General features: G+C 45.5%; 1 protein-coding gene across 2 annotated transcripts in view; it reads right to left on the reverse strand.

Moving 5' to 3' along the window:
- Positions 1-23283, reverse strand: part of CYP39A1 (cytochrome P450 family 39 subfamily A member 1) — a 252446-nt gene that overhangs the window by 132079 nt on the left and 97084 nt on the right. For both annotated transcript variants that reach the window (XR_015296603.1, XM_086926236.1), the window contains exon 8: positions 2771-2904. Coding sequence is in view for 1 of the 2 variants with exons in the window: in XM_086926236.1 (XP_086782362.1) it covers positions 2771-2904 (134 nt within the window). In the remaining variant the exon portion in view is untranslated. The remainder of the gene's footprint in view (positions 1-2770; positions 2905-23283) is intronic.

A 23283-nucleotide genomic window follows, 5' to 3' on the forward strand; every position in this document is an offset into this window, starting at 1 on the left:
CCCGCTGCAGAAGAAGGTGGTGCACCTGTGAAAGGTCTGACTAGTTAAGGATCCAAAGGGACGATTGCTGGAAGGGTAGGGTATACCCTTTTCTTTATTTTGCAATTACCACTGGTCCAAAGTTATGGCCTTCCAAGTCTGTGGAAAAAGGAAAACACAACCTCCCATCGGTCTCGAATGAACCAACAAGGGAGAACTAGAGCTGCATCCCTTGTGGTGGCTGGAGAGGAGGAGGAAGGAGTGACTTTTTAGGTGGCTGCACTTCCTCTACTTTTTCCACGGCCAGTGTTCTGGCATAGGATGGGGTTCTAGGGTTACTGCTGAGCAAGGGCAGCTTGGCATTGGCAGAAGTTGAGCACTGTCCCAAAGCCAGGAAACTTCTAACTCTCTTGGAAGTACTAATTTCGGGTTTGCAGACCAAGGGACAGGAACATGATGGAACTAGCCTGAAAATGTTCTAAATTACCTCCTCCCCAATTAGTTTGAAGCCTTCACAGGAAAGACCCAAGACAGAGGATTGGACACAGGAGGAAAATCCAGATGTTCTCAGCCAGGCATGCACGCAGACAGCAATGGATGTCCCCATCGAACTCAGAACCAAATCGGCTGTATCCAGTCCTCATTGGATTACTTGTCCAGATGCTGCCTGATCATAACTACTGGGCTCCGGAAAGTGGACCTGGAGTTCCATATCCCACAGCTCGTGCATGTAGCATAATAGCAGACACTTGGCATTCTGGGATTTGAGTGCTAGACTTCCATCAAGAAAGATTTTCTTAGCCAAGTCTCCATTTTTTCGATTCCCTATCCACTGAGGAAGAGGAGAAAGAGCCAGAGGATAGACATGAAGAGGATGAGGCCTGAATAACAAGGCTTTCCAGGCAAGGGTGCTCCAATAAAAATAAAGGGTTACCCATGGCTCATCAATACCTCCTCACGATTGACTTATTGACCACAGAGGTCAAGGTTGGCTTGGTGGATGTGGCCATTAAAAGGTCTCACTGAATGGAAGAGGTGGTTCCAAAGTTTGGCCAGGAAGCTGTAGGACCTCTGTTAGATTACTTGATTTAGTTTCCACAGCAAGCAAAAGGAGCTCCACAACGTCTACCAACGTCTACTTCCATATAATGGAGTGGTAGGAAATTACTCCCATGGAAGGGGCCCACTGGTTCCAAAATACCTAGATTTGGGAAAGTGCCAATACCACTGTACCCAACCACACTCCTGCTATGGCTCTTGAGCATCATCTTGATCTGAGTCCCTGCTGGACATGTTGTGAAAAGTGGAGTTTACTTTTCCTCCAGGAGACTGTGCCTCCCTTCTGGACCTATGCACAGGTACCAAGGGTTCTGGAGCTGGTGTGGGCACCCATGGCATAAGAGATGGAATTGGGGTCAGCTGCACTGCAGGAGAAGGTCGTTGAGTGACCAGCGACAGGATCACTGGTGATGTTGACAGCACCATCTGGAGTGGCAAAAAGGGTCAAAAGGCACAAGGGAAAGTTCACCAGCGGGAATCCAAATGGCAGCCTTTGAGGTCTCATGAGGCCCAAAGTTGCTACAGAAGGAATCATGGCACAATATAAGACCTCAAGCATGGCTTCATTTCAGTCCCAGAAAGTCTGGGTGCAAACAAAGAGCTGGAGCCAAGCGCATCACCACCGGAGCCAGAATCTCTGCTGGCCTCAATAGACCCTGAGGCAGGGAATGCTCGAACAATCCGGCTCGGAGGTGGTGCTCTTGAAGACTTACCTCATTCATGCTTGCTGATGGGACTCCTCTTCTTTTTGTGTTATTGTGGTAGGACATTGACTCCAACCATTCCAGGGACACTGAACGGGGCCCAGATATACACGCCCAGGTCTGCAAGGCGCTCTACCAAATGTCCCTAAGGTTTCATTTCTTAAAACATATCCTTACACTATAATACACTCAAAGCATTATAAATAAAAAGCCCAATGCATTTCGGGTTTTGAATAAACCCTTTTTATTTAAAACCCGAAATGCAATGGGCTTTTTATTTTGAAACATTGTTTACTATGGAGCAATTTGCATAGCATGTGATTATGGTAGCAACATGAATGTATTGAAAGTAAAAAGTCACTGACTGTTTTTTGTTGATCTAATTTGAATCATATAAAAGACTTTTGGTATATAATTTGCTGATGTTTTTGAACATTTGCATGTATAATGCTTTAAGTGTATTATAGTGTAAGGATATGTTTTAAGAAATGAGACCTTAGGGACATTTGGTAGAGCGCCTTGCAGACCTGGGCGTCCCCAGGCCTCGTCGGTGCAGGGTTTACATTCTAACAGCTTATAGGGGATATAGTTGCACTGACGTTGTTTTAGAGGTTTTTTTCTGTGGAGAACTGATCTCTTGAAACAGTATAGAAGGGCTAAGAAAAAAAGGAACTGACATTGGCACAACAGTGGGGACGCTAAGTGGAATCGGCGACATCGCTTGGATCTCAATGACTGCTGTAATGATCTATTATGAAGCGCAAAACTATGTTCAATCCACCTATGCATAGAAGTGCTAAGCAATAATATTTACATGTGTATAAAATGTTCCTTTTCAAGTGTTTCATTTTTCTGGATATTTTTTAAAAATGGTGAAAAACTGATAACCTGGGCTTCTTTTGAACATCTAATCTAAAGACTTTCCATCACTTAAATATAGTACATTATTAATTTGATTTATCTTTTTTTGGCGCTACAGAGAACAAGTTCAAACATAAACATGATATGCATACAAATTATATGCTCACATCAATCTTCAGAGGTTGTACAACTTTTCTGGCAATGGCACCAGGGGCTCTCAGTCGTATGGCTTCCAATACGCAGCTCTTAGTAAACGGAAGTGCTTGAAGATCCGCTTCGGATATTTCAATATTCTCTTTACCTTGAAAGGGAGAGAAAAAATATAAGAGCAAGAGTTTAAAGCAAGAAACCTTGCCCATCCTGAACAATTCTGTCATTTTATCATATACAAATACACAGAATCATGGAATCTAACAGCTGATAAAAGCCATAAGACCCATTGTTTCTGTTAGCTTTTACCTGCTCACATACCTTACATTGCCTCCAGCTTTACATTTACTCACTTCAAAATCTGTTTCATGCCATTTTGAAGGTTTTTGTCCCTAATGTTACGCACTCTCAAAGCCTCCTGAAGCTTTTATTGTAGTTAAAATGCCCCCAGCTAACCAAGGAAAAGCCAGAGGCACCCATTCTCAAGATTAGATCCCACACAAAGGTCAGCTATCTGAGTACACTAGCGAGTTGGCAAGTTGGAGAAAGACCCAAAGGGCATTTTCGAGGTTGAGCACAAGTGCATTGTGTCAGGCCTTTTTCTTTAAAGATAGCACTTTCAGGGACAACTAGGTAATATTGCTTGGTCGCAAGTGTTGATTACTCTAGCTTTCAAACATCTGCTAATTTCACAATTTCTGCAGACTTACACATTGACCATGGTACCTTGTAATGTATCTGGAATTGTTTAGAAAGCTTTCGTTGTTGAGGGCTTTTTAAGGAGAACCAGGAATCCAGAAGCACCCATACGACCACCACTGCTACAGTCCATACCCTGGCAATGTATACCCCTACTCACCCAACAGATCTCCTATCTAGTGTCCTGTGCATCACTGCCCTCAACCTCAAACTCCACTCACAAGAAAACGTTGATGCCCTAAACTGCCCAACACTAGCCTGACTTGCTTTAAACATAGTATCTTGCACATACACACTCCTAACATCCCTTGGCTTATGGATACTCACAAGATTTTTCCACAGAGTAAAAGTATGGTCTGGGGTGTGACCAGGGGCAAGCATTGGTGCCAGCAGGGTGGGAGTCGGGGAATGGAGGATGGAAGGTGGGCAGAGGTGGAACGAAACATGTACATGGTGTAAATTGCGCGTGAATTGCACAATGTGAGGCCAAAAAACCTGGGATCAATCCCGCCTTTCCTGTGTGCCAAATTGTTTGATACCAGGCAATTGTTTTATATTAAATTGCCTCCTGTTTCTTAATAATCACTTATGAAAACACCTTTAAATACATGGATTCAGGATATGTGCTGTACAACAATATCTCATGTTTAATTTAAGACACTAAAATGTTGTTCCATGACAATCGACTCGAGTCTTGCTTCTCCAATGACCTTGTTCTCAGAAATTAAAGGAGCATGGGCATAAACTATGTCTTTAAATAAGTGGTGCAGAACACCTTCTGCGCTTCTTTTTCTTGACTTTAGTTAACCTGCAAATACATTCTTGCCCTTTAACAACTTTATGAATGTTAGTGCTCAGTGCAGTAAACAGCATTTCAGAACTGCTGTTCACTGGTGGCCACATGTTGAGGTCAGAATAGGGGGGTTGTGACCAAGTCGGTACTCCATGACGACTGGATAATTCATCGATCCGGGGCCATCCCCACCACCCGGAGCTGCATCCGCTCCCCCACAGCAAAGCAGACATGCAATGTGTTTGGGGATTAGATTGGGGAGGTGCTGCATAGGCTTGTGCGTGCTGGATTAAAGGGTGGCTCTCACAACTCAAGCCTACAAATATTAAGCAACTGGGGAGTCTACTGCCAAAGTAGGTCTCACCGGGGCATACTATTTGCAATTAATACCTGACAATGATGGTCCAGGAAGCTCATCGAAAGTTAGCGGTGGCTAAGGCCGCACTCAGAGAGCTGGGGCTACGCAATGGCATGCTGTCCCTAGCCCGCCTCCGTGGGGATGTCCAGGACAAGCCGTGGATTTACGATTTCCACGTGGATGCCGGGGCATTTTGCAAGAAATACGCCAAGGACCACCGACCTAATTCCAGAAATTCTCCAGTGCGCTCGTCCCCTGACCTAAAGGCTATGAACAGCTCAGACCTTTTTCCTTTGAACTGACCTTGGGTGCTGCTCCACGGAATGGCTTCTACAGTGTTGATTATTGATGACCTACCTTGATTTGAACAGCCCCATCTTAGGGGCAGATATGGATTCTACGCTACAGGTTTACGACAGATGGTTGAATGCAGCGGTGACTTCTTCTTCGAAGAAGGCTGATCCAGGCAGAAATAGGATGACTCCTTCTCAACCTTGGTATTCGCCCCACCTCCGTACTCTGAAACTTGCTTGCAAGAAACTGGAGCGAGCATGGAGATTAGGTTACTGTCCACAGGCTAAAACAGTGTTTCGCGCAGCCCAGCGAGATTACTATACTAGCATTAAACATGCAAAAACGGAGTTTTTTTCTAAAAGAATTGAGAGAGCTAGTAACAACAGTCGGGAAATTTTCTCGATAGTGAAGAGCTTTCTCTCTCCCTGTGCTGAGCAGGTATCTATGAGTCCTTCTACCGAATGGTGTGAAAAGCTCTCCTCCTTCTTCCTAACGAAAATTGCTAATATTCAACACAGTTTGAGAACAGTTGGAGGAGGCTATGAGATGATAGATAACAACGAAACTAAGGTTCCTCCCACCATCATCATGGAGAGACTTATCCCTCCTTCGGTCGAGGATACCCTGGCAGCAATTAAATCATTAAAATCTGGTGCTCCCGGGGATGTCTGTCCGGCCCGGGTGCTGGCCGAAGCAGCCGAAGTAGTGGCTTCTGAAGTCTCCCATATAATAGGACTATCATTTTCTACTGCAACTGTCCCGAAAATATGGAAACGGGCTAAGCTTTTGCCATTGCTAAAGAAAACAGGCGCGGATCCAGCTGTGCCGAACAACTATAGACCTATTTCTCTTTTACCAGCTATGGCTAAAATTGGTGAGAAGCTTGCATTTTCCCAGCTTAATGCCTTTGTGGAAACTTCAGGGGCGTTACATCCTGCCCAATCTGGCTTTCGTGCAGCCTACAGCACAGAGACAGCGCTGGTGGAGGTTACAGAGGCGATTAGAGGGTGCTTGGACAGTGGCGGCAGAGCGGTCCTAATTTTATTGGACCTCTCTGCTGCGTTCGACACTGTTCCACACACACTTCTCTTGGCACGACTGGCCGATATCGGCATAGTGAGTTCCGCTCTGGAATGGGTGAAATCCTTTCTTACAGAAAGATCTCAGCAGGTCTGGATTCCTCCCTACTCATCCTCGACTAAATCCCTTACTACAGGAGTACCCCAGGGCTCTACTTTGAGCCCCCTCCTTTTTAATGTATATCTCACTCCTCTTATTTTTTTAGCTGAACAAATGGGAGCAAAAATAATAGCATATGCGGATGACACGCAGCTCCTGTTTACGTGGCCAGATGCGAACACTGACACTGAGGTAGTGCGTTCATGCCTCTCCGCTGTGTTCAACTGGTTAGCAGCAGCACAGCTGAAGTGCAATGAAGATAAAACAGAAATCATGCTATATGGCCAGTTTCCGCCCAATTTCAGAGAAACTCTGTGGCCTTCTGATTTTCCCCAGCCAGGCTCCGTCAATATCCCTGCTAAAAACTTGGGAGTCTGGTTTGGGGAGGACTTGCGATTCGAGGCACACATAAAAAAACTCACTGGGGTGTGCTTCGGGTCCCTTAAAGCCATGAGGAAGATTTTTCCTTTTCTGCCTTCTTCAGCAAGAGAGTCGGTCGCAAGAGCCCTTATTTTATCGCGACTCGATTATGCCAACTCTCTGCTGTGTGGTTCTCCGGCTTTTTTGGTCTCAAAGCTCCAGATCATCCAAAATGCGACTGTTCGCCTACTGTGCAATGTGCCACATAGAGAAAGTACTCGGACTCACATGAAGGAACTACATTGGCTGCCAGTAGCGCAGAGGATAACCTTTAAAATTCTTACTATAGCCTTTAAAGCAGTTCATGACCTTGGCCCCTCTTATTTGAGGGACAGATTTTCCCGCTATGTCCCTACTCGGGCTCTGCGTTCAGCAGATTGCAATTTTTTAAGAGTACCCCGATATCAGCGAGTTCGCTTGGGAGGCCAATCACTTGCTGTCACCGCGGCCAGGACTTGGAATACCCTCCCCCTTTCCCTGAGATTAACTGAAAATTTTGTGACATTTAAGAAGGCACTTAAAACTTATCTTTTCAGAATGGCTTATTAATTTTCTCATAGTAAAAGAAAACTTCTGATCTCTTCTTTCCCTCCGGCCACATACTTGTTTCTTTTTACGCGCCAGGACACTCTGGTAGTATATGAGCGCGATATAAAACAGCTAAATAAATAAATAAATAAATAAATAAATAAATTATAAAGAGACACCGTGGCAGAATAATGTGGCAGATAAATATAATGTAATGACTTCACCGGCTGGCTCATTTATTTATTTTATTTAGCATTTGTACGGCGCAGCGAATCATCCCCAGAGGCATCTCTCCGCGCCCGGCAAAACAGAAAAACAGGCCCATTGGACGGCCTAGGCTCCTAAAACATCCAGGTCTTTAGGCTCTTTTTGAAGTGTGGCAGGGATGTACAGCGATGTAGTGATTCCGTTAGCCTGTTTCAATGGAAGGGGGCTAGATGAGAAAAAGACCACCCACCCATTCTCACTTTCTTGATTTTGCAGGGGGCTAAGAGATTTTGGTTGCTGGATCTTAGTTGACGCCCCAGCACATATGCTCTTACCTTCTTTTTTAGGTAAGCCGGACCCAGGCCTTGCATTGCCTTGCCTTGCCTTGCCTTAAACACCAAGATCAAAAGTTTGAAGACTGTTCTCTTCTTCACAGGCAGCCAAAGTAGGGACTGCAGCAGAGGGCAGAATGGGGTACGTCTAGGTTTGTTCAAAAACATTCTGCCTGCAGTGTTCTGCAGTACCTGGAGCCTAGAGAACAATTCTTCTCTGGCCCCAACTAGTAGGGAGTTTCCGTAGTCCAGCCTCCTCACAATCAACGCCTGAATGAGAGTCTTTCTTGCCTCCACTGGGATCCAAGGAAAGACTTTCCTTAGCATTTTCAAGATCCCAAAACATGAGCTAGACAGTGATTTTACATGATCTTCAGAAGATAGCTTGCTATCCATAAGGACTCCCAGATTCCTAGCCTGCTTAGTGGGGAAGGGAGCATCCTCCAATTCCGAAGGCCACCACTCCGGAGTCCATAGTTCCTCCGCCTTTCCAAAGAGGAGGATCTCCATCTTATTTGAATTCAGCTGGAGGAAATTGTCCCTCATCCAGGCTGCGATGTTCAACATACAGGTCTTAAACTTCGTTCTAGGGACCTCGGGATCTGAATCAAATGGGATAATCACCTGTGTGTCGTCTGCATGAGATAGTCTAGAATCCAGACGCCCTTATAATTGCAGACAACGGAGCCACATATATGTTGAACAACGTTGGGCTTAGGATGGAGCCCTGCGGCACCCCCTTGTCGACTAGGTTGGTTGCTGACAGAAATGGCTCTAGTTTGACCCGCTGAGATCTTTTTAACATGGTAGGAGTCCCTTTATTCAGGGATATTCTAATTATGTCAGTCACTTCCACCAGGGCAGCCTCTGTAATATGACCGCTCGGAAGCCCGATTGAGCAGGATCTAATAATTGGTTCTGCTCCAGATAGCTTGTTAATTGTTGGTTGATCAACCTTTCCATCACCTTTGCCCCACAAGGCAAAAGGGATATTGGCCTATAGTTCTTCATTTCTAAGGGGTTAGCTGATGGTTTTTTCTAGGAGCGGTGTAACCAGAGCTTTCTTCCACTTGTATTGGAAGGTGGATGTGTCTAGGGAGATGTTACAAACGTCCCTCAGTGAAGTAGCTAAGGTAGTGGCCAAAGCTGCCATGACAAAAGGAGGGGCATAGTCTGATTCTGGTCCTGACTTGATTGCTTCCAGAGCCACTCTTATTTGCTCTGTTGTGATAGTGGAGAAGGAGTCCAACTTGGGTAGAGAGGAGACCCTCACCCTTGGATTGGTTAGCTTTATACTCTTTCCTCCCCCCAGAGAATTGTAGATGATGTCTATCTTTTCTATGAAGTGGGTGGTCCCCTTATCACATAGATCTTGCATATGTGGGACCGTTGAACTGCTAACAGAGGGATTCCTTAATTCTTTTAATATTGCAAACAGTTCCTTAGAGAATTATATGCTTCCCCAATTCTCCTGCTAAAATGTTCTCTTCTGGCGGTTTTACAAAGGCCCAAATAGGCTCTATGTGCCTTGTTATAAGCCTGCTTGTCCTCAAAACATTTAGTTCTTCTCCATTTTCTATCCCGCCCCCTACACCGAGCTTTCTCCTGCTTCAACTCTACCGAGTACCATGGAGCAGGTGCTCGCTTCTCCTTTAACTTAACCATTTTTAGCGGCGCAATCCTGTCCAAGGCCTTCACCACCGCCCCTTCCCACCTCTCCAATGCTATGTTGCTGTCCCTGCCCTCTGACGGCGGGGCTATGAAGGCTCCGCTAAATGCCTCAGGTGTGACTTTCCTCCAGGCCCTCCGCATGCCCTTCCTACCCAGGTTCTTTATAACCCTTTCTGGTTGAGTAAAGGAGAACCTTAAGGCCCGATGGTCGGACCACATTAACTCCTGGGGTATTTCCACTGACAGGCCGGGGACATTAGTAAAAATAGAGCCCAGGTTGTGCCCTGCCCAGTGCGTCGGATCCTGTACTCTAGATAAAAGCCCCAGTGATTCCATTGCTTTGAGGAGGGCCCTTGCTTCTATATTTGATTGATATTCCAGATGATGATTGAAGTCCCCCACTAATGTAAAACACTCTGACTGTAAATGTAAGGGGCGAGTGTTTCCAGGAGGGAGGCGCAGAACAATTGCTTGCTTTCCCCCGGGGGAGGGTATACTACTGAACCCATCCATCTGGTGTCTATCAGAGCATCTAGCTGAAACACTAGTAGCTCAGTGAAAGATGTAAGCACTGAGTCTATCACCTTGATATGATGGGGCGTCCTTGTAGCTATTGCTACCCCCAGACTTTCTGGCCCATCCTGATCCCTCTCATCACCCCCCCCCCCGACCTCTGCTATCGGCTCATGACTACCAATTCACTTTCACAAGTATCCTTTATCGAGTTCTATACATGCAGTTACATGTATGCAATGGGGATTAGCTGTCAATGTTTTGCCCACCCCCTGAGGTGTACACCTCAATGGTTATTTGTTTTTATTTGTTGATGCTTTTATTTTGCTATAGAATGGGGATCCCCAGGGCAATTTTTGGCCTGTGATGGGTGGGGGGTGGCAATGGGTATGGGGTTGGTTTTTGTAATCATGGATCACTGAAAGGACAATAATGACTTTACACTGTGTAAGTTCTACATGGCAAATGTAGAGGATGCTCATGTCCCATAACACTGTGATCACAGGTGGAAATCCCATTTATGACCTAGAATATTAGAGGCATTAATAACCCCTATAAGAGCAAACAAGTGTTAGACTATCTAGTCTGGCATGGGGTTAAGGTCTCCTGGTTTCTCCTTGTCCTACACCTCAGCTTGTGGTCCACACAGGTTCTTCTCCATCTACATTACGTACTCTCCTTGAGTCTGTATTTTAATACGCCACTCAGTTCCATTCACAATTAAAGACAGGTTCATTGACAAAGTGAGAAGATATGTGGTCACAGTGCTGTTATTAAATGTCCATGCACCCAATGTAGATGCCCCAGATTTCTTTCAGGAACTGTTAACAATACTGGAGAGGATGAATGTTGACGATGCCATAATGGCGGGATGGAGGGGAGCTGAACCTATGCATGAACCCTGCTTTGGATTCAACAGAGGCTGGTCGTTGTGGAAGCCCCATGAACTACAAGTACTGCAAGACATATGTGCCACATACACCCTTAGAGATGCGTGGCTGCATAAGCACACCCTATCTCTGTGCCACACCTTCTACTCTGCACCACACGGTACTTGGTCACGATTTGTTGCTGCTTCTGGCTTGGCTGGGCGAGGTGAAATACTTTCCCGGCACACAGTCAGATCAGGCTCTTGTGTTCCAGGTCATGCTCTCCTTGATTCAGTATTCCACGAGGAACTCTGAACTGCTATAATTGACTATTTTGAACTTAACTAGGGCACGCTTGACACACAGGCCACTCTTTGGGAGACTTTCGAAGCATATATTCCCAGTGTAATTTTAGCTAAGTATACTGTGTGATATACTTAGATCCTTGGTGCGGGTAGAAACCACCCTCCAGCACATAGATGCCGCAGCTACCAAGTGGTTTGAAAATGACCAGTACAACTCCATGTGAAAGCGATGGAGTTCTACGACCTTGCCGATCAAGAGGTAAACTTCCTATGGAAGTATGCAAGGGTCCGCCACTACGGTGAGGGCGAGCAGCCTAGCCGTACACTGGCTAGATTGCTTCAACCTCAGATGAGAAGTGATTAAATCCCAGTGCTCACACTGGAGGATGGTAGATGGACCTCTGACAATTGTGAGGTTCTGGCAGAGCTTTTGAGCTATTATACTGCGCTTTACACAACCCCCCAGACTGGGTAGGACTGTGCTTTGGTGGACTGCATCTCAGAGATGGCTATGGTCTGGCTGTCCACGCCACAGCAGCAATTTCTTAGTGAACCAATAGCAGTGGAGGAGATTGTCTCCGCTATTGACTCCATTAATGGGTCCACGGCTCCTGGCTCCGATCGTTTGACGGTAATATTTTATAAAACACATAAACACCTTCTTGCACCCCACCTTCTGGAGCATTATGCAGAGTGGCTAGAGATAGGTGTTTTGCCCCTTACACTGCGCAAGGCGATTGTAGTCTTTCTGGTAGAACCGTGGAAGGACCATACCAATTGCCAATCTTATATACCACTGTCACTATTGAACTTCGAAAATAAGGTACTCGCTAAAATACTTGACACCAGACTTTCTCTTCTACTTGAAACCATTATCTCTCCTCTCCAATCTGGATTATACCGCATTGCTCCACCTCCATCAACTTGAGAACACTGTTCTCAGAATGGCCTTTCCTCTCAGCAACACTTCAGAAACATGGCCTTTCACAGGGGTTTACATCTCTTATTATGCTCCTTAACTCTCAGCCGACTGCTTTTATTCGGGTCAATAGGTCCATTACCTCACTGTTTGCCTTGGCTAGGGGCACAGGACAGGGGTGCCCACCTCTCTGATTTAATTTATCATCACCATAGACCCCTTAGTATGACATTTTGTGTAAAATTGCATGCTCTGACCATTGCCTCCTCTCAAAACATTACAATAAATTATATTTAATTTCAACCCACATCTTTCTGGTTAACTCAAGCCCTTCATATGTCTCCCATTTACTAATTGCCTTTTGACACAGACCAGGACCCTTCCGAGAGGCGAGCAGTCTTTCCCATTCTCCAGGCCGTTTACAGTCAGGGGATTCAATTAACTCCATTACAATGTTTTGACTGCCATAGACCTGCCCAAGCTCCAGATTACTAAATATACTGGCTAGAAATCTGTAGGAGCAGAGGAGCAGACAATTGCTGTGAACTAATTCTTGAATTTACGACAGGCTCTTCCACCTTTCTTCAATCCTAAAATCCACTACCTTGCTGAAACCCACTCTCTCCAAATTTCGCACAATGTTGGGATCCATCTTAGCCCCTGAATCCCCCGTGAATTCTGACAAGGGTGTGGCTGCATTAATGAGGGGAATTGCATATCTCCTGTAGAAATCCTTGCCTTTCCTAAAAAAACTATCAATAACAAAAGGGGGAGAGAGAGAAATAGATCAAAATGGGTTCGTTCTCCTTAGACAAATGTAAATAAACAAAAGGAATCCACTCCTTGAGTGTAGGGCGTGTCCTCCAAAGTTGGGGAACACCCTTGTTGTTTTTGGTCCCCTCACACACCAACAGGCCCCTTGGTGTCATGCTTCATCATTGGGGTCCTCGTACCCCTCTACGGGGTACGGCGTGCTGCGACTTACGGATAAGCGGGAGCACTTGAAATGACTATGTGTGGTGTGGATGGGGTATTTAAATGTGAGTGTATGGTGGGGTTTAGATCTAAGTGAGCAAAGTTTAAAAAGTACCTGGCTTGTGGGGTAAAAGGTACAAATACCCGTACCTTGGACTCTCTTTGGCATACCCATCGGAGCCACGGAGGGGTCGGTCGGGAGGAATTTCCTCGCTGAAATCGTGAGTACACACAGCAGAGAGCAGCACTGTCTTCACCACACTAATGTAAGTAAAAATGGGACCCTGAATTCCGTTTTTTCGACAGGTGCTAATTAGCAGAAGGGACCCTGACTTTTGGTTGGCTCATGAAGCATTTCTACCCCTGCAAAACAGTATGTTATCAAATTATAGGGGCCTGTAGTGTCTCTTTTCCTTACAGGGGCACTAAACAGTATGTGTAAAATCCTTTGACCACCAAGGGTGTTATGTTCTGAATAACGCTATACGCCAATTCTACAAAAAGTGTGTGTTTTATGTTATATGTCAGTGAGTCTAGTTTGTCACCTTGTTTTAATCCCACTATAGGCACAATGGACACCTATAGTATGAGATTCTACCGCAATTTCTGTCACCTGTAACCACTGGTCACCTTACCTATGGTTTTTAAAAAGTAGACCACCACAAAAAAAAAATGTGTCTTCTTCTCTTAACAGGTCGACTATTAAGCGGCGTTTTGTTAGGTACATTGATTTACCTGCACTATAGTTCTCACTTTTATTAGAAATTCTGATACAAGTTAGAGAAACGTGAGTAAGGTGGGGATTTGTGTACCCCGTCCTGAAGAAGGTGTTTTTACACCGAAACATGTCGACGCACACAGAGAGGAGGTAATGCACATTGTTTGCGTTATTAACCTCCCACACTTTATTTTAATAGCACCAGCCCGGGGGCCCATTAAAAATAATGTTGTCACCCCACGAGCCAGGTACTTTTTAAACTTCACTCACTTAGATCTAAACCCCACCATACACTCATATTTAAATGCCCCATCCACACCACACATAGTCATTTCAAGTGCACCCGCGTATCCGTAGGTCGCAGCACACCGTACCCCGTAGAGGGGTACGAGGACCCCAATGATGAAGCATGACACCAAGGGGCCTGTTGGTGTGTGAGGGGACCAAAAACCACAAGGGTGTTCCCCAACTGTGGAGGACACGCCCTACACTCAAGGAGTGGATTCCTTTTGTTTCCTAAAAAAACACCTCAGGCTTTGATAGCGAACTTTCTTGGGTTACTTTGTTATTTTTAACACATCTCAAATATAATATTCACTACAGATCAGACAAGTAAGATTGTTCTTAAGCGTTCCACCTGATCTGATTTTCACATTAAATCTAGTATGAATTGTGCAAAATAGGCAAATAGTAATCCCTCAAGTTGCGTAGTGCTAAACCACCTTCCTCTAATCCTTCATATAAAGTGTAAAGTGCTAACCTATCAGTTTTGTTTTGCCGGACAAATGATGTGAAAAGAGATTCCACTTTAATAAAAATGTTCAAAACACACAGTGTGGCAGAAAAGAGAAAACTAAACCATTTTAATAGGGGCAACCCTCCCTAGAATAGTTAAAGGAAGCGAATTCCATTGTGCAAACATAGCTTTGACTTTTAAAAGTACCGAGGCAAAATTAAGATCATATAAATCCTCAATCTTTGAAGAATATCTGATGCCCAAGAAACTCTTTCGATTGGTCATATGTACAGGGGTCTATATCGAGGAGTAATCTATCCGCATTACAGCTGCAAAGAATACCTTCAGTTTTCTTTCTGTTAATTCTATAGAACCCTAAATCCTGATATAACGAGAAAATATAACGAGAAAATCTCAAAGGCTTTTTCCTGCGAACACCTATTAGCATTCTAAAGTAACACTAAATCATCAGCATACAGTTTTATCTTCTCCATCTGTGATAGAGGAGGGTGAATATCTCCGTTCTCCCTAATCGCAATCGCCAATGGCTTGATAAAGAAGGCGCATAAAACCTGCAATAGGGGGCATCCCTGCTGAGTGCCACAGCAGATTTGCAGTTTGCCGGCCTCAGTGGCATTAACTATAACCCTGGCCTCAGCATTCCTATACGTCTTATATATCAACCTCGGGATCCGGGTAGGTATTCCAAACTTAGCGAAATTACAAAATAGGGTTTCCCAGACTGCAAGGGTAAATGCCCTTTCTGCATCCAATAGGAGAACTATGGCAGGAGTATTATTGACACAGATATAATCCAACACATCAGCTAAATAGTGTGTATTTGTTCCTAGCTGCCATCATTCTATAAAACCATTCTGGTGAATTAAGTTTGCCGCTATGGAATTGAATCTGTTAGCTAATAGTTTCATTGTGATCTAATAGTCAGAATTTACCAATGTGATCGGGCAATAAGAATTTGGGTCTTCACTATCCTTTCCTTTTTTAAAAAAAAAAAAATGACCACGTTCCCAAAATAAAATGAGGCCGGAATGGGGCCGTTCTCCGACATGGCATTAGCAACCAATTATAGATTATCCACTAGCACCTCCAGGAACGATTTATAAACTTCAGCCTGGAAGCCATCTGCGACTTATACCTTGCAGTTTAGGAGGCATTTAACCACCTCAACTAATTTGTCTTTTGAAAAGGGGTAGGTAATATTTAACACATCTTCCTCAGTAAAAGTAGGATTAGTCAGAACTGCCAGAAAATTGTCTAAAGCTTCTTTATCGATCACTTGATTCTGATTATAGATTTGCCTATAGTGTTCAGGCAGCATTTTACCCAGCGCCCCCTGCTCCTTACACCTGGTCCAGAGACTGGGCACTTAAAAGCATGGATCATATTACTCGCAGCTTGTTCTCATGTCTGCCAAGCTAGTAACCTTCTTGTAAAATTACTCCCGTCATAATCTTTCTGCATGAAAGCCTGATTGGATGCACAGCATTTAGGATAATAAAAGTCGCTTAGCACCTGTTTAGCCTTTTCCAACTCATTTCTATTTGCAACAGCAGAGTGCCTAAAAATGTATAATGCATATCCCGAACTGTCTATTCTAATATCTGCTTCTGTTCTCTAGCATTTCTAATATTTGCCACATCCTTCGCTGTCACCAGCCCCCTTACATAAGCTTTTCATGCATCCTACACCACACTTGGTAATGCGGACATATGGTTCCTGATCAAAAATTCCTTTATCTCTTCTTTACATATCCAAACCCATCCCTCCTCTTGTAAATATTGTTTATTACAGGCCCATCTCCTAACTCATAGAGAACCGTCCATCACAAAAATCTCTAGCTCAAGAATTGCATGGTCCAAAATAAAATAGGGGGGTCCCCTGGCCCTTAAAAATCAGGGCTTTAAGAGAGTAAGAAAAAATAGATACACAAGGAACCATGGAATCTTCCCATTAAGCATGTGTATTCTATGTTTTGTTGGGAAGTCCTCCCTCCAGGGATCAGTAAGTGCAAGAGTTTGTGGGTAGTTCTGCAAAACGCTTGCAAGTTTAGGTTTTGACTGATTTTTAAATTATAGAGTTAAAATCCCCACCAATGATAATTTCTCCTGGGACTTGCAATTAAAGGTTCAAATAGATCCTCATAAGGCCCAGGATTGTCTTCCACTGGAAACGCACAAAGGTGAACCGCCTAGAGAACACAGCGCAATTAACCCAACACCAGCGACCATATACGTCAATGGCAGAGTTGAGCACTTCAGTGCTAAGTCTCTTAGCTAGAATAAAAGCAGTACCCCAGTGTACTGCTTGGGAAGACGAGAAACCTCTATAGCCAGCCCAGTTTTTAAGCATGTAAAACTCTAAAAGCTTTCCAACTGGTATATGAGTTTCCTGCAGTAAAACCACCAAGTGACTCTTATCTTCCACCCAGGCTTCTATAGTACGCATTTGCTTTCTATTGTTAAGCCCATTAACATTAAAAGAGACCACCTTCAGAGTGCACTTAGACATAACACTAGCCTTCTGTTCCCTGGTATTAAACATGATTCATCAAAAGTGCAAAAAAGTGCCTAGAGTGCCTAAAGTGCAAAACACACAAAAATGTGAATGTATAGAAAGTGCGAGCAAAACACCAAAGTTTAAAGTGCTTCCATTCTCTAAAGTCTGCCTACCACCTTACATAGTACTCGCGTACCGCCACTAAAGTACCCACGAGCATCACTCAAAAACTCTTCCCAAGCTTGGGGTGGTCAGACACAATGGAGTCCTCCACACCACCGTCCTTATAAAACCATAACATTTCAGACATCAGCCTACCAGGCAACTCTATAGCAAGCACCCTCTAATTTTAATTTCATCATTCTACCCTGGTGTATATCCCTTCTTTTCGCCATTCTGGATTTCTTTTTATCAAGCACCCTAAACCCCCCCTCTGACCCCGATCTCCTCCCCCTCGCTCCCCCCTGAGCCTCCTGCCCCAATGGGTGGCCCGTCTCTACACCTAGTCCCTGCATGCAACCCAAACCTCACCCCTAAGGATATTGGCACCTGACACAGTGCCAAAGCCTTCGGCTGCTCCCCTTCAGTCCCTCCCCTCAGTTGCCCCAATAATGCTACAAAGTAATCCTTGAAACAAACTACATGTCAGAATTATAGCATTGACTCTAGAAACTTAATGGCTTCGGTCACATTGCGAAATATTCTAAATTCACACTTGTAAAGCATTTTAAGTTTACAAAACTGAATTATCAAGGCCTGCCCCCCTGCTGACTGAAATTTTGTAATCCAAGTTTAAAATTCCTGCGCCTCCGGACAGATTCTACCGGAATGGAAAAATTCGAAATTCTTCACAGACTTAAAGGTTTTCTCCTTTATTGCCTTAGTCAAAATCCTTTCTTTAATTCTGAAATCAGCAAAGTTAACTAACATAGTGCAGGGATACTTGGCCTGACCACCAGTATGAAAGGGGATACGGTGAGACAGGTTTGGTTAAGTCATGCTCAAAATCTGGGATTACACAGGACTGTATCTGCTTTTCTACCAATTTTATGCATCCTCCAGTATCGCCGCTATGCTCCGGAATGCCTGTAAGCCGAAGTCTGGATCTCCTTGCATACTTCTTCATCTGCTCCTGTTTTTCTCTCCAGATGTTGATTAGCCTTTTCCAAGTTATGTATCTTATCCTGACAGTAAGATACTTTCCTTCTCATTGACTGAGTCTAACTACTCTCTAAATACATCCGTCATTTTTAATGGCTTTCATTTCTTTTAAGAGCACTGAGGGCATAGAGGTCAAGACTTGGGGAACCTCGGCCATCTTACTGTGTAAGACCATAGTGTCACGCTGCCCCTGCTCCAGTGGCAGCACCCCCTGCTCCTCTAAATCAGCAGTATAAAAGTCACTACAAGCAAATACTCCTTATCAATTAGTGAGTCAATCTTATTAAATAAGAACAAGTAGAAGAAAGACAAATTATCCACATAAATGAAGATTATTGATTTGTATTTCAATCATCAAATTCAGATAGCTGATCACCATAACGTAGTCAAGCCTAGGTTCTCCAAGTGATGGCGCAGTGCAAGTGCAATACAGTGAAGCAAACAATATAACAGAAAAAGATCAAAGAATTAGTATTTAAAGCTTGTACATAGGGCCAATACACATAGGATACACAAGTAAATCAATAGCAAACTCAATGATATGAGCATTTGAGCTGGGAAGTCCCTTAATGTAAATGTAAATGTAAATGTGCAGGAATTTATATAGCGCAAATCACCGAGCGGTTTCTAAGCGCTTGCTTAGGGAACCCGTCCTGGTATTCCCCTGTGAGATAACCCCGGCAGGGTATCCGCAAGGTGAAAGCCAGGCATCCCGCCGCGAGGGGCCGTTGTGGAGATTAAGCAAGCTATTGCCCAGAGTCGCAGAGTGTGAACCCGTGAGTTGAGAAGGCACCGGAGCGAGAATTGTCGAGTCCATGGACATTTTAGGACTCAAGACCCTGCCGAGCCGGGAATTGAACCCTGGTCCCGAGCTGACCTCTGCTTCCAGGTCTGCCTCTTCTAACCAGTGAGCCACACTTCTCCGATATGGGTAGGCCCATAAAGTCTTAGCGTTTCAAACCCGTTCAAAAATAATCATCTGGGGTCTTCAGCTGGACAAAGAGCTAGTAGCAACCTACAGAGTGAAGTACACAGACAGTCAGTCAGTCTAAATCTATTTGGAAAGATAATGAGTGGGAGAATGTGAAGACAGAATTGTCTTTCCTAACCAGATCAATCTGCATCAGAACATCTCTAAAATAGCGTTTGTCAGTCTGTGGAGGAAAAAGAAGGAAAAGACCCACACAATTCTTAACTGAGGATAAATCCACATAGGAATAACCAACAATGAGACATGCTATGAAGAGTGGACAGTGGACGGGGTCATGGGAGAGTGAAAAAATACACAACGCATGATGTAGACAAGATCATGCTAACGCTAAGGCAAGTGACCATGCTCTGCTCATAACCATGCAAGAGTGCAATGTGCAAATGCACAGTTTAAAATTATTATTGTTTAAAAAATTGTAAATTTCACTTTGTTTTTAAACCCACTCACCTTCCCTGTCACACGATTACTGTGTGCAGGCACCCTTTCTCGCTGAAAAACGAGCACTGGTAAGGGCAAAATCGCCGTTTTCCCGCCAGCTGTACTCCCCTCGCCCTGACTGGGACACGCCCACTCGAGGCCACGCCCCCTTTGTCAAAGGTATAAAAAACGCGCTGAGCCACTAGCGCGCAGATAGCTTTGAACCCTCCTGAGGAACAGCCGGGAGTAGCAGAAAGATCGAGCATTTTATTGTTTAAAAAATTGTAAATTTCACTTTGTTTTTAAACACACTCACCTTCCCTGTCACAAGATTACTGTGTAGGCACCCTTTCTCGCTGAAAAACGAGCGCTGGTAAGGGCAAAATCGGCGTTTTCCCGCCAGCTGTACTCCCCTCGCCCTGACTGGGACACGCCCACTCGAGGCCACGCCCCCTGCATTGTCCCCTCTCTACAAACATGTGCGTGTTCCGGAAGCGCAGCGGACGAGCGCAGCGGACGAGCGCAGCGGGCACGACGAATGCGCGCCGAAGGCGCGCATAAGACAAGCTCGTCTGCGCTCGTCCGAGTCCGGGCCCTGGGCCACCCCCCCTGCATCTCAGCCACTACAGCACAGATGATACAACATGGAAACCCTCTATGGACTAAGACCTTCTGCCTGTCTGCACCCGGCATATTTATCTAGCCGAGGCCCTGCCGCAAACCTGCCCCACCTGCCTCCTCCCTCTCAAGCCCAAACCTAGCCCTGAGCCCACACACGACTTTCGCATGTTCCTACTAAACTGCCGCTCCCTGCCAAAGCACAGCGCTGAAATGGCACTTTTGTTAGAGGAATACACCCCTGATATACTGTTCCTGATGGAAACCTGGCTCACCTCCGAGTCCGATCCCGGGATAGTAGATGCTCTCCCGTCTGGTTTCCAAATCACACGGCAAGACCGACCTAAAGGGAGAGGAGGAGGCCTGGCTATCATCTATAAGGAACAATATCACTGCCGAGTCACCTCTGAAACCATCCCGGACTGCGAGAGTATTGGCTTTAACATCGAACTCTCACCCAACAGTTGCTTCTCTGGTATTCTTATTTACCGCCCTCCCGGCCCCTCCAAGCAGTTCCATGAAAAACTACCATCCAGTGTGGCCGATAGAGTCAGCACCACCTCTAATTTTACCTTGCTAGGTGATCTTAATTTTCATTTCGACTCCCCTTCTGACCACACAGCCGCCACCTTGACAGACGATCTAGCGGCCCTGCAACTCACCCAACGTGTCACTACCCCTACTCACGCCAAAGGCCACTTACTGGACCCTGTCTTCAGTAACTGCCCGACCTCTTAGTTGGCCCAGCAATCCCCCTGCCCTGGACAGACCACCTTCTGGTCCCCTTCAGCTGGACATCGCTCAAACCACCGTCAGCCGCCCCTACTTCAAGGCTCAGGCGAGCCTGGTCGCGCCTCGAGGTTGACAACTGGTCTATCAAACTTGCCAGCTCTCAACCCAGTGATCAGGAGGATCCTGTCCTAGCAAATCAGGCCTTTGTCAACTGGATCACTCAAACCCTTGACGCTACTCTCCCTATGAGCAAGACTATGCTGAAGCGCTCCCACAAAACTGCCCCTTGGTACACGCAGGCTCTCAGGGACAAGAAACGTCTTTGTAGAAGGTCGGAAAGACGCTGGCGTTTAGATGACTCGGCAGACAACAAAACTCGCTACCAAGAATCTATCGGCGAGTATAAAGCTCAAATAAAAGCAGCCCAGGCCACCTATTTCCCCGATAAAATTCTGCAGGCCAAGTCTAAACCTAAGGAGATTTTCCAGATCGTTAAAAAAGTTAACAAACCCCCCCCCCCCTGCGTTGCATGTCGAGAAATCGGTCACTCATTGCAATATTGTTGCTGAGTTCTTTTATCACAAAGTAAACACTATTTATTCAGCCTTCCCCCGCCAAAAAATCAATTCATCAATCCAATTCAACATCCCCCCGGCTTCCCCCCCTCTCTTTCTCAACATACCCTGACCCATTTTCTCCCACTAGACCTCACCACCCTTGAATCACTAGCTCACAGTGTCAAATCCGGATCGCTGGACAATCCTGCTCCACCTGACATATTAATGGCTGCCTCCCAGATCACCCTGCCTATTATTAGGGAGGTACTAAACGCATCCATCACCTCCAGCACTGTACCAACCGTCTGGAAACAGGCCATGTTCAGGTCGCTACTCAAGAAACCCAATTTAGACCCGTCTGACTTAGCCAATTATCGTCCCATCTCCCTGCTCCCATGGGTGAGCAAGGTCTTAGAAAAATATATTAACCAACAGCTAGTGAATTTCCTGGAAGATCATCACTTACTAGATCCCACCCAGACGGGCTTCAGACCGAAACACGGGACTGAGACCGCTCTCCTCATGGTCACCAAGGAAGCTAGAAAAATCCTGGATCAAGGAGGATCAGTGGCAGTGATCCTCCTTGATCTAAGCGCGGCATTTGACACGGTCAGTCATGACACCCTACTGGACTGCCTGTCCTGCGCCGGGATTAAGGACAAAGCCTGGGCATGGTTTAAATCCTTTCTGGAGAACAGATCCTTTAGAGTCTTTGAGGGTGAGTCCGGGTCCTCCAGCAGACCTCTAAAGTGCGGAGTTCCTCAGAGCTCCTCTCTGAGCCCCGCACTCTTCAACCTGTATATGAGGCCACTGGCTGATGTCGTCCGCCCATTCGGAGTTAAGATCATCTCTTATGCGGACGACACGCAGTTGGTGGTCTCACTGGCGCATGAGGCAAACCGGCCTGCGCCAGGCGGGCTTAGAGAATGCCTAGAGGAGGTGAAGATCTGGATGCCTTCATCATCCCTCAAGTTGAATGGGGACAAAACAGAGCTGATGCTCTTAGGCCCCCCAGATCTTGGCCTCCCCCTCCTTGTGGCCTCCTTGTCTGGGTCCCCCCCCAGCCCCCAAAAACAATATTGAGAGCCTCGGAGTGTGGCTGGACAGATCTCTGTCCTTCAACGTTCAAGCCACAAAACTATCAGCCACCTGTTTTGGCATCATGAGGATGTTAAATAAAATCTTCCCCTCCTTCCCATGGAAGCCAAACAGGTGGCCATACAAGGTCTCATACACTCACGCCTCGATTTCAACAATGTGCTCTATCTCGGCGCCCCAGAGTACACTCTGAGCAGACTGCAGATAGTGCAGAACTGCGCAGCGCGCTTACTGCTCAAGATCCCTCGTAGACAATCAGTGAGGGCCGGACTGGCTAGCCTTCACTGGCTACCGGTTCGGTAGAGAGTTCTTTTTAAAGCAATGTGCATAGCCCACCAAGCATTCTGGGACACAGGCCCCAGCATCACCCATGACTTAGTTAATCACTACATTCCCAACCGAAGCCTTCGCTCCAGCCAGACCTTTTTAGCAGTGGCGCCAAGAATAAAAAGATCCAGATCAGGCGGAAGGACGTTCGCCTACAATGCGTCCAGAACCTGGAACACTCTGCCACTACATCTCAGAGCCAATCCCAACCTCACTGTGTTTCGTAAACAATTAAAGACTTTCCTGTTCAATTCCCCCCACTAACCCCCAGCTTCCTCCTCCTCTGCTCATCGGTAGGTTCTGGTTACCCTAGCGCTTGGACGCCTCCAGGCAGCAAATCGCGCTCTACAAGTTTACAAGTTTACAAAGTGGCCAAAATCCAGAGAAAACTAGTTGTGTCCTTAATAAAAAATTTATGTGGTGTTCTCTAAGCGGTGGGATTCGAAAATCTAATAAAAACGTTGTTATAAAAAGGAAAAAAATTTAATGCGGAGTGAAGTACCAGGGTACATAATTATGCAATGCGTACTGCCATGCATGTATTGAACGTACCCAAACACAATCCACTATGACCACAATTCAGAGGAACCTAGCTA

The sequence above is a fragment of the Lissotriton vulgaris genome, chromosome 6 (genome assembly GCF_964263255.1).
Source record: "Lissotriton vulgaris chromosome 6, aLisVul1.2, whole genome shotgun sequence".
NCBI classification, from domain to species: domain Eukaryota; kingdom Metazoa; phylum Chordata; class Amphibia; order Caudata; family Salamandridae; genus Lissotriton; species Lissotriton vulgaris.